Source organism: Astatotilapia calliptera, chromosome 2, assembly GCF_900246225.1.
Source record: "Astatotilapia calliptera chromosome 2, fAstCal1.2, whole genome shotgun sequence".
In the NCBI taxonomy this organism is placed as follows: Eukaryota; Metazoa; Chordata; class Actinopteri; order Cichliformes; family Cichlidae; genus Astatotilapia; species Astatotilapia calliptera.
This window is the reverse complement of record NC_039303.1, coordinates 33,314,859-33,332,812: the sequence shown is the minus strand read 5'-3', so window position 1 is coordinate 33,332,812 and position 17,954 is coordinate 33,314,859. Positions and strand designations below refer to the sequence as shown.

Genomic DNA, 17,954 nt, shown 5'->3' with positions numbered 1-17,954 from the left:
TTTTATTTTTATTTTTAATGTTTGTTTTCCGCTTCAGTGAGTTTGCTTGGTTTGGTTTAGTTTGACTTGGTCAAAATAAGTCTTTAGTATTAATGATAATGTCAAAGTTATGATTCAAGAAATTCAGAATAGATTTGTACAGGACAAATAAAACATTTTGTGCAGCCAGTGTATTCACAGTTTTAATATGTGCACCAGTGCCTCTGTGTACCGCACTGGACCCCTACATGTGAGTGGTGGGCATGTAGCTCTGTGGGCTAACGCCTAAACATGAGGCACTTGCCCCAAAACAGCTTAAGAGCTATTCTACAATTATGGGACATTTTCTTTTTCAGCCATGAATTTGAAAATAGTCCATGCACAAAATACTAAACATACATTTGTTGTGTGCACCTGAGACAAAATGCAGACCCAGTTGTTGAAAAAGTGGTTCCAAAATATTATTTCAGCACCTCAAAAAAGGACATTTATCTTTTGGCCCAACTTCTTGATAACCAAATTACTTTTCGTATATAATTGTTTCAATATTTTGTTTACACTTATAATTATTTTGCTGATTTCTTTAAGATCAACATATTTTAAAGATCAGTAATTATGAACTGCAAGTTATGTCCCACAACATATGTGCCACCCTGTGACCGAAACTTATGTAGCCTGGAAGGGGAAGAGATAAAACAGTGAGCCGGCATGGCAAAGAGGAAGTGGCATGAACATCATGGGTAGACCAAAGGTCACTTCTCTTTGACATTTTTGCATTTTTCTTGACTTTTCTGATTAGATTGAATGTGTCACTGTAACTAATGCAACCATGTTACCCAATTTACCAGAAGAGGACAAATGAAAGGTTCCTTTATTTTTAAAAACTACGTTTATCCTTGACTTTCAGTCCATTACATGCCATCTGGGTTTTTTTCTGAGAAAACACTAATACTACCACTATTGCCTTTGTAATAGCTTGAATTATTATATAAAAGATTGTATTTGAGCAAAGATTTTAAAATAAATACAGAAATTACTGACGAAAACGTGCGACTCTTGAAAAGTTAGATTTCAAAATTTTCTTAAATTGATATAAATTACGTTTTATCGGAAACTGAATAAGTATTTAGTAATGAAGTATGCTATCATTTATTAAATTGTCTACTTCGGGTATTGGTGAGATGCACCAAGGATCCACGACTGAAACACTTTTGATGCCTGAACTGTACAAATCGAATTTTTTAAAAGTTCAATATTTGTTTTTAACTGAAAATTATAACATAAAGGGTCCAGTAGTCCATATTTTAAAGCCCAAATGGGCTATGGGTTAATAGCTAGAAAAATCCATAAATAGAATAAACAGGAGAATTAAAATAAAAGAGCCCAGTGAATACAAATGTGATTATAAATCAGTAGGCAGCTTAGCAAGTAAAAAACAAAGTGAATACAGGTATGAGGAAGGAACGATTCCCTCTGTATGTCGTTGTGGTTGGTTTTTGTTTCTTTTCTAGTTAGTTTGACTGTTTGTTTAAAAATAATAATCTTGTTAGCTCTAAATGTTAATTTTCTGAGTCTATCGGCTTCAGGTTTGCTTTAAAATGCTGCTGGATAAGTTTCGGTGTCTCTGTGTGATGAGCTTTATCTGGTGGCTTTAGAAACAGTGATCGGCTGCACCGTGAGAGGGCGCAAAAGCCACGGCTTACTTAACGCAGACACACATATATGACAATGAAAAACAACGCAAACAAAACAAAACAAACCCCTTTGGAAACCTGCTATGTATGTTCGGTTTCCTCTGCGCAAATCCTTAGGCTATCATTTGTATAAACGCAAAACACCCGGCACTGTTTTACATTACCTGTCTGGTAGTTCCGTATTCGTAACTTGAAGGTAAAAACTACATTTCCCAGAGCTGTTGGATATTTGGCTGATTGGGACGTGTAGTTCACAGAGACACTGGAGCGCCGGCAGGGAAACTTGTTTTAAAACTACATTTCCCGTGTGGCGTTTCGCAGGCTGGAGGCAGGAAGTGTGTGGAAGTTTGTTGATGGAAAAAAGTTCTCATGGTTATTTTCATGCCAGTGTAAAAAGTTACGTTTCTCTGGTTTGGCGACTCTCAGAAGACTGTGCTGAAGCTGTTTGGAGACACCAAAGGTAACATTAAATCACTAAACAGGAGCTAAGGAACGCAGAAGCGTTTTTAAAAGCTAGTTTCAGATGTTTTACCACTTTTTTAGCTAACAACGGTAACGTATGTCATCGTTTTGCTGGTGTTTGAAAGCTTGTAGCCACACAAGAATTTAGCTGCATCCGTTAACTTGTATGTTAGCTCAGTGGTTGTGAGCTGTAGTTTGTTATTTAGCTTTTCGGTGAAGTTCACGTCGATGTCAGTACAGTTCGGCTTAGCTGTGCTCTTCGCAGTGTTGTCAGTTTAGCGCTAATATCATGTAGCTTCGTCATAGATCAGTCTCGTAAACTTAGTTTATCTCGTGTTTAGATTGCAAAGTGCAAGCAGATTTTGTCTGAACTGCATATTTTTTTCTGCTTGTTAGCATCGAGGCGTATGAACAAAGTCACTGCTGAGAAATGGTTGGTATGCTGCTCCTCACCGCCACACCTTTGAGGTAGTGAGCTTTAACCGAAAGCAGCCTGCCTTCTGGGCATTATGAACTTGTATCCAGACACCTCCCTGTCTTACTCATCGCGGGAGAAGACATCCACCCCGCAAAATCAGCGACAGTGGAGTGTATTGAAACCATCAGAGTAGCAGGGAAAGCATGCTTCAGGCAAAGCAACGTGACACCCATAAGAGGAGCCCTCCGTCAGCTTCACACAGAGCCTGATATTGTCCCTGATGGAGGGACCAGTGCATGCCTGATTTCTGTCAGCAAGCCCAGGAAGCACAAGTAAAGTCTTAGTGAAGCTGGAGAAGTCTGTTGTCATCATAATTCTAACTAATGATAAATGAAGCTTTCCTAATAGTTTTCTCATGACCAACTTGAACACATTTTTGAATGATTTCTTTTCTGGTGATAGGCAGACATAGGAGATATTTTCTCGTTAGCTTCTCTAGTTTGTTAGCACAAATGTCATAGGATTGTATCAGTATTGCACAAATATGTTGGCTGATTTTGTAACTCGGTATATCGGGTTTTTGTGGGCAAACTCTACAAGACGAGTGCAACAAAGAACTGAAAGGCTTTAATACAGTTGAGGTATTATTTATTTGTAAAGACAATTGAACCACTTTCCTGTCAAAAAGGAGAAGATTTAAAAATAAAACAAAAAACATACAGAGGCCCAGAATTTAAAAATCAGTTTATTACTACCCTCACTGACCATTTTATTACTGAGTTGGACCTACTTTTTGGTCTCAGAGCTGTCTTAAATCTTTGTGGCATATCAAGGTACTCGAAACATTCCTCAGAGATTTTGGTCCATGTTGACATGATGGCATCACACGGTTACTGCAGATTTGTTGGCTGCACATCCATAATGCGAATCTCCTGTTTCATCCTAAAGGTGCTCTGTTGGCTTCAATATGGTGTAGATGCCAAATATGGACTCATTTTCATGTTTAGAAAACTTCTTTGAGATCATTTGAGCATTGTGACATGCTGCATTATCCTGCTGGAGGTGGCCATCAGAAGATGCACTGCACTGTGGTCATAAAGGGATGGACATAGTCAGCAACAACACTCAGGAAGGCTGTGGCATTTAAACAGTGCTCAGCTATGCCAAGAAGATATCCCCCACAACATTACATCACTGCCACTAGCTGGAACTGTTAATGGATCTGTGCTTTATTGGTGTTTATGCCAAATTCTGATCCTTCAATCCAAATTTTGCTGCAGAAATCGAGACTCGTCATCAGCCCCGGCAAGATTCTTGAGCCTCTGTGAATTGTAGCCCCTGTTTCCTATTTATCTGCCGCAACCGGTTGGGGTGATGGCAGGATGACAAGATAAATTTATAGATGCTCCTCTGCATACCTTTGTCGTAACAAATGCCTATTACTAATGTCTTCCTGTCATCTCCAGACAGTCTTGTTTTTCTGCTCCAGCCTCACCAAGCACATTGCTGCTTACTGAATAGTTTCTCTTTTTCCTGAAGATCCTTCATATCATCTTCTGCAAACCCTACAGATGGTTATGTGGGAAAATCCCAGTAGATCAGCAGTTTCTGAAATACCAAGAACAATTTAATGTTCCAAGTAGTATGATTGTTGCTATATAATAATGTTCAGCTAAGATGCACCAATCTATTGCCCAATATGTTGGAGTGTATCGTGTCATATTGCATGTGGCAGTGTCACAGGTGAATTTCATCTGTTGCTTCATGAGTTTTTCTCTGATTTACTGTTCGAGAATGGCATAGTATAAACTTGTTTTTTCTTTTTTTCTTGAAAAAAAGAAAAACATTCAATTATAAAAAAAATTAATAATTAGTGTTGATTTTATTTTGGTGTTTCTTTGTTTGTGATCTCGCACAGGGACCAGAACATCAAGAATAATGGGGAGCGAACCAGGCCCAGTTCAGATTGTCAATGTCTGTAAGGACGATCACTCTTTCACCTTGGAGATCAATGCTTTGAGTCAGATCCTGCTGAACCCCAAGGTCCGAGACAAACGTGTTGTGGTGGTGTCAGTGGCCGGAGCCTTCAGGAAGGGGAAGAGCTTTGTGCTCGACTTCATGCTTCGATACATGCACAGACAGGTGAGTTGTGCTGTAACCCGATCCTTCAGCGTGTCTCATCACCATATCTCTGTAAGATCAGCTGAAGTTCACTTCAGAGATCAGCTGAAGTGCACTTACAGTATCAGATGCTGGACTCTCACTAAGCTTCAGAGCAGGATGCTAGAGACTGATTTTTGTCCTCAAAGTGTGATAACCTGCAGAATTAGTCCTGGTGTGTGGATTGCATGAGGACTAACTAACATGTGAACTAACTAGTTTACTGACTAGGAGTAAATGAGAATTTTGCCATGACCACTAAGGACTAGAGTCTGTGAATGCCCTCTCTTAACTTTATTACTTTTATTCATTACTTTTACCATAGTGCCACTGTCTGGCCTCACAACATGACTATTATGACATCTTTCAGTCACTGAACACTTTACACTCCACTGGGTACTTATTTGTTATGTAAATTATTCAAAACAATTGGGATCTCCATTCATAATTTAGGTTATGGCTGAGTGAATAGCACCGAAGCTTTACCTGAAGGCCTCGGCTTTGCTGTGATGGGGGTTTAAAAGTGAAGTTTGCATTTCTGTATCAGGACGAGGAGAAATGGATGGGTAACGATGACGAGCCTCTGACCGGGTTTTCTTGGAGAGGAGGGTCAGAACCGGAAACATCAGGCATCCAGCTGTGGAGCGAAGTTTTCCTTGTCCAAAAGAGCGATGGTGAAGAGGTACTTGAACATTTATGTGTGATTATTTGTTTTAAGAGAGTAAACATGTAAGCACTCAGATTTACTAATGGAATTCATATTGAAATATTGAGTTGATGTTCATTCATTGTTTTAGATTTTCAGTGCCACAGTAAATTCTGGTCTCAGCCTTTCCTCTAACCTTTAGTCTGTGCTTATGACTTTATTACTCTAGCTGTATAAGAATAAAGCACATTTTGTAGGTTTGTATTTTATATAACAAAGGTTTATAAGTGCAGTGGACAGATCCCTGCATGCTGCAAATGTCACTGCTACAAAGAGATGAGCTGGTTTCTGTCAGCCTCCAGCAAAGTTTAAAAGCAATCTTCTAAATTTAGACCAAGCGGTTCATCTGCCTACAGGCGTCTTTAGCTGCTTTTTCTGAAAGCAGCTAAGATGGACTTTTTATACCCAATCACAACCTTGATGACCTTGACCTCAAGGTTAGAGGTCAGCCATCTGTAAGCTCTATATGTCTATAATCATTATAGAGTCTATAATCATGTTTTGTTTCTAAATTCCTTGCATTCCTCATTTCTGCATGCATGTTCTGCATATTTCAGTTTCTCTGCCACACCTCAGATCAGTATAAAAGTTGAATGAATGAAAGCAAGGTTGGGCAGTGGTTCAGATGCAGTGACTCATTAATACACATTACTGTTTGGAGTATTGTGCCTCCTTGTATTTAGTGTTTTGCTCACATAGAGTTAACTTTGCCAAGCTGCCTAGGTCCACTAAGGAATGTTAAAGTATATTTGTCAAACCTGTTTTAGAAATTTTTTTTATGTCTAATTTCTCATCCATCGCCATATTTGGTCAGGTTACTGTGAAAGATCCCCTCAATATTATTTGTAAATTATTATTACTGCTAACTAGCTTGTCCAAAACCTTTTCATTCTGTGTTTCACTCCTGTCTGGCTCACTGCCCAGGTCCTCAATATCATGCAGAGTCTCTTATCTTGCAGTCAGATGCCCTCTAACGCCACTGTCTTGAACTGCGATGGTAGTTCTGCTCTCTGAACCGCTGCAAGCTGTACCAGCAGCTGGTGGAGAACTGCTTCATATGCCACTGCACTGAGCTTGTTGAGGTTTCAGAGCGAAACTGGAGCCAGTCTAAAATCTGAAATCTGAGCACATGTCATAGCACGTGATTCCTACATTTACCCCATCTTCTCCCTCTCTGCTGCTGCAGGTGGCTGTGGTGTTGATGGACACTCAGGGAGCGTTTGACGACCAGTCCACTGTGAAGGACTGTGCCACCATCTTTGCCCTCAGCACTATGACCAGCTCCATACAGGTGACGATCTGCTCCGAGCATCACTAAATCAGTATTTTCTTGATACTGTTGTAAAGTGTGCCAACATGTTTTTGTCTTGTTTAGCTCTACAATCTCTCACAGAACATCCAGGAGGACGACCTGCAGCAGTTGCAGGTCAGTTTGGATTGGTGTTTGGAAAAGCCCACCAAAGATTTTAAGCTCCAAACGATTAAATCTAGTTACTATTTAGACTTAGACTCTCACACATAATACTTTCCTCGTGGTGCTGGCTCTGATATTGTATTCATTCATTCACAGCAGCTACTTTAAGGAATCGACTTTTAAACAGTTTTGTTTGGTGTACTCTGTTATGCTCATGCGTTTTATTTCATACTTGAAGTTTTTCTGCATCTAATGGAAGTAATTTCACTGCCTAACATAAGTCACGTGCCACATTTTTTAATTTCACTGTTAATTTTCCATTATGGGCATCGCCTCCTCCTCTTTCTCCTTGTAGCTGTTCACAGAGTATGGTCGTCTCGCCATGGATGAGATCTTTCAGAAGCCCTTTCAGGTATGAGAAACAACGACATTCAGTGATCTGTGGGGGTTTTTTTGTTCTCTTGTTCTCTAACACGTTCTCTCTCCTCCTGCAGTCTTTGATGTTTCTGATCAGGGACTGGAGCTTTCCCTACGAGTACAGCTACGGGTTCAAAGGCGGGAATCAATTCCTGGATAAACGGTTACAGGTACCAGCCACGTGTTGATGATTTGGCAGAGTATCATGAATGCACTGTGGCTGTGAATTTTTATGTAACTGATCTGAAATGATGAGTTTCAGCAGTGCTTGTTTGTTTGTTTTTTATTTCTTTGTTTGCTTGGTTGGTTGTTGTTTTTTTAGGTTAAGGAGGCTCAACACGAGGAGCTGCAAACAGTCAGGGAGCACATTCGTTCATGCTTCACCAGCATATCCTGCTTCCTCTTACCTCACCCTGGTTTAAAAGTTGCCACCAGTCCTGCCTTTAAGGGACAGCTCTGCGGTAAGGTCTTCGGGTTTTTGTGATATTTTTAGTTGGATGGCCTTCAGTAGAGTGCACTCCTGAGTTTAGATTTTTGTTCTTAATTTATTGTTATTTATTGTCAGATGTTGGTCCTGAGTTCAGAGACCAGCTGAAGATTTTGATTCCCAAACTGCTGCATCCAGACCGTCTGGTGGAGAAAGAAATAAATGGAAACAAAGTCACATGCAGCGGCCTGCTCGAGTTTTTCAAGGTGAGATCACAATCAGATATTTACAGGCCCCCTTTTTTTTAGTTCATTGGCTAGAAATGTTAAATATTTCCTTTACTTTACCTGCTCTGAAGTTTTCTTTTTCTCTGAGTATAAAGAAGCTCATTTTGAAGCTGTTCGCCTGAGCTAGAGACAGGGTTTAAAAAAGAAACAATGGGGGGAATGGAAAACATGTCTTAGCCCACTTCCTTTAAAATTTGCCAGATGTTTTGAGTCTACTGCCATCCTGTGTCTGTTACTGTTTATAGATCACAGTGAAAAGGCACAAAATCCTCATGTTTTTTGTAACTAAATATTAGTCTATGATTTTACGGTTCAAACAGCTCGTCCACTTCTAGAAACTTTCCTTCTGCTTTGCAGTTGTAGAAATAGAAACATGTCTTGCCAGTTAGCAGGAATCTCAACAATGGCTCTGGACAGGTTTCAAGCTACCAAGATCAAGTATGTAAGGAAGTAAGTAGTAAGGAAGTCCACCCACCCATCTTATTCCAGTTACCCAGTTCAGGGTTGCGAGGGTGCTGGAGCCTGTCCCCACTGGGGGGAGAAAACCATAATTGTGATTTCAAGAGCCACCAGGATATTTAAAAAAGCTCAAATTAAGTTTTATTAAACTTTTTTCTTGTATGTTACATTTACACCAACACGGTCAGCATCTGTGGCTTATCTCACAGGCACAAAAGAAGGTCTAATCTATTTCAAGTTATGGTTATATTATGCTAAGAAGAAGAAAAAGTGTACCTCCATCTTGCCGGTATCTGTGGAACAGATGTGTGTGTGTGAGTGGATTATATGGTTCCTGGGTAAGCTCTTACAAAGTAGATGATTGTCTCTCTAGACAGCTGCTGTCATGGATTTCTCTACTCAGGGTTCTCCATATCTGTGTCTGAACAGTCCTTTCTGTTTTGTGTCACCAGGTTTATATCAAGATTTATCAGGGAGAAGACCTACCGCAGCCAAAGACTATGCTCATGGTACGTATACTGTTTACGCCAGTTTGACCAGGCACTTAGTGTTGCTCTTGAGTAGGTCACTCTTTATCATCTTTACCATGTGTGTGTCTGTCTCACCAGGCCACAGCAGAGGCCAATAACTTGGCAGCTGTGGCGTCAGCCAAAGACCAGTATTACAGGAACATGGAGAAGGTGAGTTCATGTTAATCTCTGTGGTGATCCCTGATTATTATCATTCCCATTAGTCACTACTTTAAAGTGCTTGTTGCCTCAGTAATCTACAGAGTAAAGGGGGTTACATATATCATCTGTAATGTTGAATTTGAAACACCCTCCCTCTTTATGATTCTGTGCTTTTACTAAGGTGTGTGGAGGAGACCTGCCTTATGTTTCTCCAGATTCCCTGGAAGAGAAACATCAGTTTTTCTTCCGGGAGGCTCTTCACGTCTTTGCATCCACCAAGAAGATGGGCGGGCAGGAGTTTTGTAACCGTTACCAGGTGAAACTGGAAAAGGAGCTATTGGAAATGTGGGAGTCATACCTGAAGCACAACGAGGTAAAGAGTGGTTTGTTTTACCCTCTTTTATTATCTAAGTATAAAAATCAATTAATGAAGGTAAAACGTGGTCAAACATGATTTAATTTCAGTTTTGTTCCTGATCACTTGCTCTTTCTCTTTGTATTCAAAGTCCAAAAACCTCTTCAGCGCCTTCCGGACTCCTGCTGTGCTCTTTGTCCTGGTGTGCCTCCTCTACGTGCTCTCTGGTTTGCTTCTTTTTATCGGCCTGTCCACCTTCGCCATGTTTTGCGACTGCACTCTTGGTGCGGTCATGGTGGCCATGCTGACGTGGGCCTTTATCCGCTACTCGGGTCGGTACCGAAATGTGGGAGGAGCCATCGACCAGGCTGCCGGCGTCGTTCTGGAGCAGGTGAGAATAAAGGGAGAGAGGCATTTGTGTCTCAAAGCTTTCATTGCTGGATTCTGTTTTAGTGTAATGCACCAGTTACAGCCACTAGAGGGAGTGCTTGTTGTAGAGAGCAACAAAACCACCAGGATTAAAAATAAAAAGTCTGGTTCTCTAAATAAAAACGGCTTATACAACACATTTGAATAGTGTGAATTTCCACTTTAGTGCTAGTTTAGAGGTTTAAGTGTCTGAGCAGATAGCTTTGTCCTATGTTAAGCTTAAATGCTTCAGGGATCTGGGGAAAGTTCACAGACTAGTTAAAGCGGTTGTGCCCGAGGAGTTTTCCTGAGCCTGAATAAAGTGCATTCAAACCTTTTCAGAGTAAACTTGAAAAACTTTAGCAACAAGGACACTAAGTGGAGCTCCCTCACTAAGCTGATCTTGGAAAGTGTTGGTAACGTGAAGTCTGAAAGTTTGAAATGCCTGTAAAAGTAGAAGTTACTTTCAGCTGTTTGCTTATTAACAAGGGGGTCTGTACGGGTAGCGCTGCATGTTTGATTTGTCAGGTTTTTATGCTGGAGACCCTTCCTGACACAACCACAAAGGGGATTTTCCTTGCCTGGCTTTTTACCACCGTAAAAATATTCGGCAGTAGAACAAAAAACGGAAGAAAACCATGAATCAACACACAAACATTACCTGATGCTGCTGAAGTGAAGCAGAGCAAAGGTTTGCAGAGGTTTAATTAGAGGCTCAGCTAAGCATTTTGCAATTTCACATAACTTTAAAAAGTTTAACTTTCTTCAGTATTGAACAGCAGAAATTAGGCTTTCTTGTTGGAAATCATTTAAATTAAAACAAACAAACAAACAGCGACAGTGCTGTAAACAACAGTAGACTGGTGCGTAATAAGCAAGTGAATAATGCAGAAAACAGATTTTTAGATGGGAAACTGTTCCTGAAGAACACTGAGAGAGAGAGCGAGCTGTGCAGGAAGTGTGATTTTTATCATGGTGGAAGCAAAAGTAAGAGGGAATTCATGACGATGTTTATGTAAAGCGAAATGTGAAGCTTAGTTTAGGTCTTCTTTTGCTGCTGGTTTTGAGACAACCTGCAGCTTCAGAATCTAGCGCGAAAAAATGGTAAACACAAAGTGCGGACCCGCCAACGCATCAGAATCCGTGAGCAGTCGGCTTTCAGCCTCAGCGGCGTGAGAAAGCCACATCTCACTGATTCTGATGCATCGGTGGGTCCGCGCTTTGTGTTTACGTCTTTGTGCAGAATCCTTGTACCTGCTCTCTTTTACTGTTTAAGTTGTTTGGTGGTTGTTGAGATTTTGTGAGGTTTAACCTGAGATTCTGGTGTTTCTGGCAAAATAAATTTATATTTAAAAGTTGGATTTTAATAAATCGATATCATGTTATTCAAGCGAGAATTGATTTTAATCAGAAAATCGATAAGGAGGTGGTGAAGAAAGGAAAAACATTCAATGCATTTAAAAAATGACAGAATCAGAAACATCAGGCATCATTTTTTGTGCAAAAATTATAAATTCCTTCAAAAAGAATATGGGACCACACAGGTTAATTATGTGGGCTGCTAGAAAGCTGACCGCCTCAAGTTGTTAAACTGTGTTTAAACGACTCTGATTCATTACTTGATAATCACCAAAAAGCTGTGAATTTTTTTTCCTTGCCCTCTAAACTTCTCCTGTGGTCACATTTCTTAACTTAGGGCTGATAAATTAGAAAAAAATTACTATTTCTTATTTTTAACCACGTGAGAAAGCAAAATTGTTTGTAGTTGATACAAACTGCACACAAATGTGACTGACCTATGGAGATAGCTGCATGTGTTTTCTGGTTTCTCCACGAAGACATTAACATCGTTGGCTTTGGTTGTTCACCAGGCAGGAATTGTGAGAGGAGAAGTTTAAACCCTTCCCATTTTCTTGCCTTCATTCACCTGGCTGGTGGCAGCATGAAGTGGATATCCAGCCCACTGGACTCTCGCCTGTGGCTCTTCTGAGGGACCTCGAGCCAATTTTTTTTATAGGTCATCCTAGGTCAGCTACATGGTCTCCTTTCAGAATACCTCACCTGGGGTGCATCCTAGTCAGATACCCGAAATTGCTGCTGCAGTAAATGAAAGTAATCTGTCAGTATGAATAAATAAAAATTTATATTTACATATTACGTGTGTAACTATATGTACACATGTAATCTGTAAAATTACAAAAGTTCTAGTAGCTCTCTGCCAAGACATGGCAGTGGGGAAGGTCCCTTATCAGTTGGAAAAGCTGCGAAATTTATGAAAATTAATGCTATCCTTTAGTTGTTTCAAAGCCATCAGCGGGCTAGACATGAGACTTTGCCTGCCCAGTTCTGGCCCCCAGGCCTTATGTTGATACCCCTGCTCCAGAGGAAGCTAATTTCCGCTGCTCATATCTGTGATCTCATTCTTTCCGTCCCTACCCTCATGGCCATAGGTGAGTTAGATCTACTAGTCTATGGACAGCGCTGCGTTCACGCCTTTACCACAGCAGACCAGCATGACGTGGACATGAATGTCAGAAAGTCTAACACTGGGGACACCAATGTGGGAGGGGAGTGGACGGGGTGCTACACCCCTGTTTCCTGCACCCTACCCGGTGTAGGGGTGGGATGTTGTTTCAGAGGGTGCATCCGTTCACCCGCACTCTAGAGGGGGGATGCGTGTGTGTGTGTGCGTGCGTGCGTGTGCGTGCGTGTGTGAATGATTGGCCTGCATGTTTGTTTATATAAGTGTACACGGTTAATTTGTCTGTGTGTTTGGGTGTGGCTGGGCCTGAGCTGCTAGTCTATAGAGCTCATCTTGGAGCAGTCCAACACTGAGCTGCTGTGTAGGGCGGACATGTCTGAAGCTGCTGAGCCATCTGACGAGCAGCTGAAGCTGAAGGAGTATATTTGTTATCACATTGTGGTCCAACTGTATAACACATGCCAGTTTTTACCAGTTATTTGCAGACTGTGTTGGAGCTTGATGGCCTACATACAGCAGACTTATCAGGGCTTGTTTTCTGAAAGTGGCTCGACTGTTACTTCTTGTAACTGAGCTGATAAGAGAGGTGAGACTGAACCATGACCATGCAATAAATGTCTGACCCACGAAGCCTCAACAATGAACTACTGAAGGCCAGTTTGATGGTGCTCTTTGTGGATTATTGTAATGCTTTCACAAATATTTTTTGTTGAACAATGGTGATTATTAAGAACAGATAGAAATAAAAATGTATGATGTATGTATCCAACATGAAAAAGGACTGAAACAGAAAATGAAAGTGTTCCAGCCCTCAGAGGCTGTCTGAAGTCCATTCTTGAATCTTGAGTTCACTTTCCTTACAAGTTCCTCGACCGTGCCATCGCTGGCAGAGTTTAAAAACGGTGATGGATACAGCAACCAGAACTGAAGTCAGTGAACACTGCAAGCACTCACATCAGCTCTCTCTCTCCTGTTCTTTCTCCTTTCAGGCCACTGTGATGCTGAACAAGTCGAGAGGGACGAGCATGGTGGAGCACAAGAAAACCCGTTAAAAGACCTCCACACTCTCTTCATAATGCAAAGCAAACGGCGCCCACAGCAAACACACAGTCAGCACCCAAAAAGCCTTATCATGCCACCCAAACTCAACAACACTGACACGGGGTAGCGAGATGATGCCACTTCACCAGCATCTCTATTATGCACAATATTCTGCCTGTTAACGGTTCTGTTATTCTCTAAGGCAGGGACGTAAACTGTATTTTATGTCTTAAATTGACACTGCCATCACTTTACAAGTTTACAATTGGTCTTAATAGACAAGTCAAAGTTTACCTTAAACCTAAAAACACTTTTATTTTCTACTTCAAGCTTAATGCATCTTCGTTGGCCGTATGTTGCTAAGACAGGGTTTCTGCAGTGTATCTTGAAATAGTTTCCTAAAATGCTAGCTTTAAAGCGTATACATTTATTCAGGTTCCTGTGAGGTTTTCTTTGTTTTCACTCATTGACTTTAAAACATTCCAGCTTGTTTGTAGATTGGCTTCATATTTTAACATGAACTAGCATTTCTTGGGAGGCTTTGAGGGGAGAGTAAACAGTTTTTTGCTCTACACAGCACAGCATGGAGGCTGTATGTAATGGGAGATTCACTTGTTTGTTCTTTTATGGAAATATGCTATACTTTGTTGATCTGAGTACTAAATAATAGACCACATGGAAAAAAAAAAAATATATATATATATACACATATATATATATATATACATATATATACACACACACACTCATACACTCCATAAAAAATTCCAAACGAAAGACAGTATTAGAATGCTGATAACTGTTGATTGACCAAATAAACTGCTTTCATTATGTTGTGAGCGCTAATGTAAAATTTTAATCATGTCAAAAATCAGTGAGTTTAAGCGATAATACAGTCCACAGCATAAACAAGATAATTCTGTCTCTTTAAAGACATTTAAACATGCTAGTAATTTAATTGGAGACATACGTGAAACTAATGGCAAGCAAAATGTATGAATAGAACAAAAAAGCAGGAGAAATGAGCAGAAAACTGTAGCACAGCTGTCATCCTGAATTTTTGTACAAGTGTTTCATTTTTCCGAGGGCTGCAACACTTAGACGGATTATTATCATGTAACATATGATATTGTTAGTCATGCTTTCCCCTCAAATGATCTTGTGATGTTTTAAGTGACGGGTAATGGTCTATACTGTCAGCAGAGAAATAACATTGTGACACCCCACCCTATTCAAAAGCCCCACTGGTAAAATAGCTGTAAGTTAAATTAATGTTTAAACTGCTTCATATTAATTTGTTCTATAAAAAGACTGTTTAAATATTTGTTAAGCTGTGTGAGGTAAAACTTGGATTTACCTGGCTCCCAGTTCAGCTCAAAACTACCATTTCATATGACTGACTTTTACTGCGAAAGAAAAATAATCAATATGGGCTTGATTCTTACATTCTTGTTTGCATGCAGCAAGTTAAACATTTAATCTTTAGCAAATCAGCAAGTTGTACTGAGAAATAAAAAGCTGGACCACTCAGTGGATTTATTATATTTTAGTTTGTCTTTGTGGGGCCAAGCAGGGGCTGCTCCAGCCAGCTCAGAATAAATCAGGTAGTGGATTAAAGGACGATGATTATTTGTAGCTATGCCCTACATCTCTAAATATGATAACGTGCATGATAACATGAAGATGGCTCCTGTAACTATGCAGCAGTATGCACTTTAATAACTATTCCAAAAAAAAAAAAAATCTCCAAAAAGCTGTACAGTGATGCTTTATTCTCACAGTGATACCATATTACTCTTAATGATACAAATCCACATAGTAAAGGGCCAAAAATTTCCAAATTGAATATGATATTGAATATTTGTGATTTTTGACCATCATTTTGCACTTTCCATTTCTGTCTCTTTCCACAAGAGGAGGGAACTGTTTAAATTGTTTTTAAAAAAGCAGTTATTATTGCACTTCCCCTCTTCTTTGGTGCTTTTTGTACACAGCTTGTTCCAAAGGCGAGCAAATGCATGCAAGTAGTCCCAGCTAATGCAGTCATCTCTTGCAGGTGCATGGTGGCTTTAACTTGAGAAGTGCTGTTTTATAAAGAATAAACAGGAGCCTCAAACTGTTGATCCAGCGTTTCTGGTCTGTTCATTTCTCTGCCCTTTCCACCAGCAGGCTTGCCTCTGTGAATAAGCAAATCAGCACAGTTACAAAAATACTACTTATGCAAAGCTCTTACATCGCCATTGCATTTGATGTAACTGCGCAGCCAAAGAATTGATTGCCACAGATTGCTTTTGAATGATATTGGATTAGATTAAATCACATTAAACTCTGTTGTCATCGTGCAGCGAGAGCCTAGCAAAATGCTGTTCATAAAACTACATAGTGCAAGCAGTACTCAAGTGAATGTAGGTCTTCTAAACACGGATTATTGCACAAATGAGCAAAACACTGATAAAGAGAAAGTGTAATAGTACAGGATACATGTGTGTTTACAGTACAAATAATCAAGCAGTTTACATTATGTAATATTCAGTCCAATGAACGAGTAATGCACATAAACAATGAGTCAATACAGTATGTCATGTAGCGTGTAAAGTATATGTACTAGTAATACAAAGTGGGTACTATGTGGTAGGTATGTAGCTACAATATGAACAATAATAAATTGTAGGCTACTGTATGAGTTATTGTAGCTGTCTCCATTAATATGTGTTGCATCTTTGTCCAACAAACTAACTGTATTTTTTATAGTTTCCCCTCTGTACCCCACCACGGTGGATTTTAAATCAATCAATATGGGATTGGATTTTAGACTTTAATTCAAGATATTTATCTGAAGTGTTGCATTAACTGGTTAGAAATTACAATACTTTTTTATACACAGTCCCCCGTTTTCCCAAATTTGAGGATAACAATTAATTGGACAGTTGACTGACAATTATTTTCATGGCCAGGTTAAACCTGGTCCCTCTTATTTCATCACAAATGAAGCAAACATTGTGTGAACCTGATTCAGTGTGTGAAATTTATATTTTACAGCTTTGGCTTTAATTTTAAATATGGGGACCAAGGAGATGTCAGTACAGGTGAAGGAGGCTGGAAAGACCACACAAGAAAATTTAAGTGCATGATGACAGAATTGTTTCCATGCTTCAGAAAAACACCTTCATACCATCAAACCAAGTCAGGAACGCTCTCAAGCAGGTAAGTGTATCATTGTCAAGGTCTAAATTCAAGCCACACCTTCATGAATGGAAATGCAGAGGTTTTGGAACAATGTACCAGGAAACGCATGGGCAGATAAAACCAAGATTAACTTGTACCCGAATTTGTTTATTACAGGACAGTCTAGGCAATGAGGCAACAGTTTGTTTGTTTGTAATTTTACACATTTATTTCTTACAAATTAAGTCCAAAGAGTCCCACTGACAGATTTATTTCATTAATTTGAACTTACTACTAAAAACAGTACTCTAATGTGTAGTTAAAATTCTTTACACTGACAGAAAGGGGAGTTTAGATGGTCTGGCCCACTTGAAATATGGCCCATAATGTAAAAGTTTGACATCCCCGGTCTAGGCCCTTAGAAAGCAGGGATTTTATAGTAAGTTTTACTTGCAGATAAGATAAAAATTCTTAATCCTTTCAAGAGTTTTACTCCCCACATAAAGGGAAAGATATTCCACTAATGGCCACTCATTTCTGTAGCACTTTAACATCACATGAGAATAATTATGTTGTATTTAAAATATATCAAATTCTCCTCCTGGAGCCATTCCCAGCTGGCAGTAAAAGAGATGCCTAAAATTATAGGCAATATAATCCTTTTGAATAAGTGAAAGCCTTACTTCTCCTTTTATATGTTCATAGAAAGCATTAACCCACCAGTGAGGGAACTCGGGATGTATACAAGCCATAAGAAAGGACAGCTTTGTTGACATGTGTTTCATTTTAATGACTTAGATCCACAGCGACAAAGGAAACACTGTCCACCTCTTTGCTGCCCTCTCTTGTAGTCTTTAATGTATATATAGTGTTGTTCTTTTTTTAAACAATGAATGAAAGGCCATGACACCATCTTTGTTTTTATTCCGTGTAATGAATGTAGGTCAGTTTGCAAGCAGCGTGTTTACATAGCATCGCCGTAACTCGACCCATATTCCGCATAAGTCTGCGTGCACGAACTGAAATTTTTGCCTCATTTCACACCCTGTATACATGCACAGACTCTGCTATCCGCCTCACGTGTCATTCTCGTCATTCATTTTCCACGCTGGCTTCGTTCTGCCTGAACATCCGCCCCTCGTCCTTTCCTCTCTCCCTGACTGCGTGCCGACGCCGTCCGTACAAAAACTCCGCTACAGCGAATTTCGGGTTCCTTGTTTCCTTATATGGTGATGAGCGTCGCAGCCTGGCCCCTCCCTGAAACTGTGAGCGAGGCGCGTGCACTAACCGCCGCCGCCGCTCACCGTTCGCTTCCATATTTGGAAGTGAGTTCGACAAAAACCGCAAGGAGGGGAGGGCAGGGGAGAGGAGAGGAGAGGAGAGAGGATGGATGATGAAGATTTTCCTCC

The 17,954-nt window shown here is 40.1% G+C and overlaps 1 protein-coding gene and 1 long non-coding RNA gene across 2 annotated transcripts; one reads left to right on the top strand and one right to left on the bottom strand.

Annotated features, from left to right (window-relative positions):
• The first annotated feature begins 1,980 nt into the window (after nt 1-1,980).
• On the top strand, nt 1,981-15,501 carry LOC113007493 (atlastin-3-like). Its single transcript, XM_026144114.1, has 14 exons — nt 1,981-2,133; nt 4,472-4,695; nt 5,261-5,395; nt 6,606-6,710; nt 6,795-6,845; nt 7,189-7,245; nt 7,328-7,420; nt 7,573-7,711; nt 7,816-7,943; nt 8,876-8,932; nt 9,032-9,103; nt 9,276-9,467; nt 9,601-9,840; nt 13,329-15,501. Exons 2-14 carry the CDS (start codon nt 4,492-4,494, stop codon nt 13,389-13,391), a joined length of 1,536 nt encoding a protein of 511 aa, XP_025999899.1. The 5' UTR covers nt 1,981-2,133; nt 4,472-4,491; the 3' UTR covers nt 13,392-15,501.
• Nucleotides 15,131-17,784, bottom strand: LOC113007499 (uncharacterized). The gene is made up of 2 exons (XR_003269917.1): nt 17,626-17,784; nt 15,131-15,557 (listed from the first exon to the last, which is right to left on the bottom strand). It is a non-coding gene; the product is annotated as an uncharacterized LOC113007499 (long non-coding RNA).
• Between the last annotated feature and the right edge of the window lie 170 nt (nt 17,785-17,954).

Bases quoted from the DNA above. Each gene is read 5' to 3' on its own strand.
- LOC113007493 (XM_026144114.1), top strand. From the start codon at position 4,492: ATGGGGAGCGAACCAGGCCCAGTTCAGATTGTCAATGTCTGTAAGGAC. The intron at 7,712-7,815 runs GTAAGGTCTTCG...ATTTATTGTCAG, and splicing joins CTTTAAGGGACAGCTCTGCG to ATGTTGGTCCTGAGTTCAGA. The intron at 9,468-9,600 runs GTAAAGAGTGGT...TTGTATTCAAAG, and splicing joins CATACCTGAAGCACAACGAG to TCCAAAAACCTCTTCAGCGC.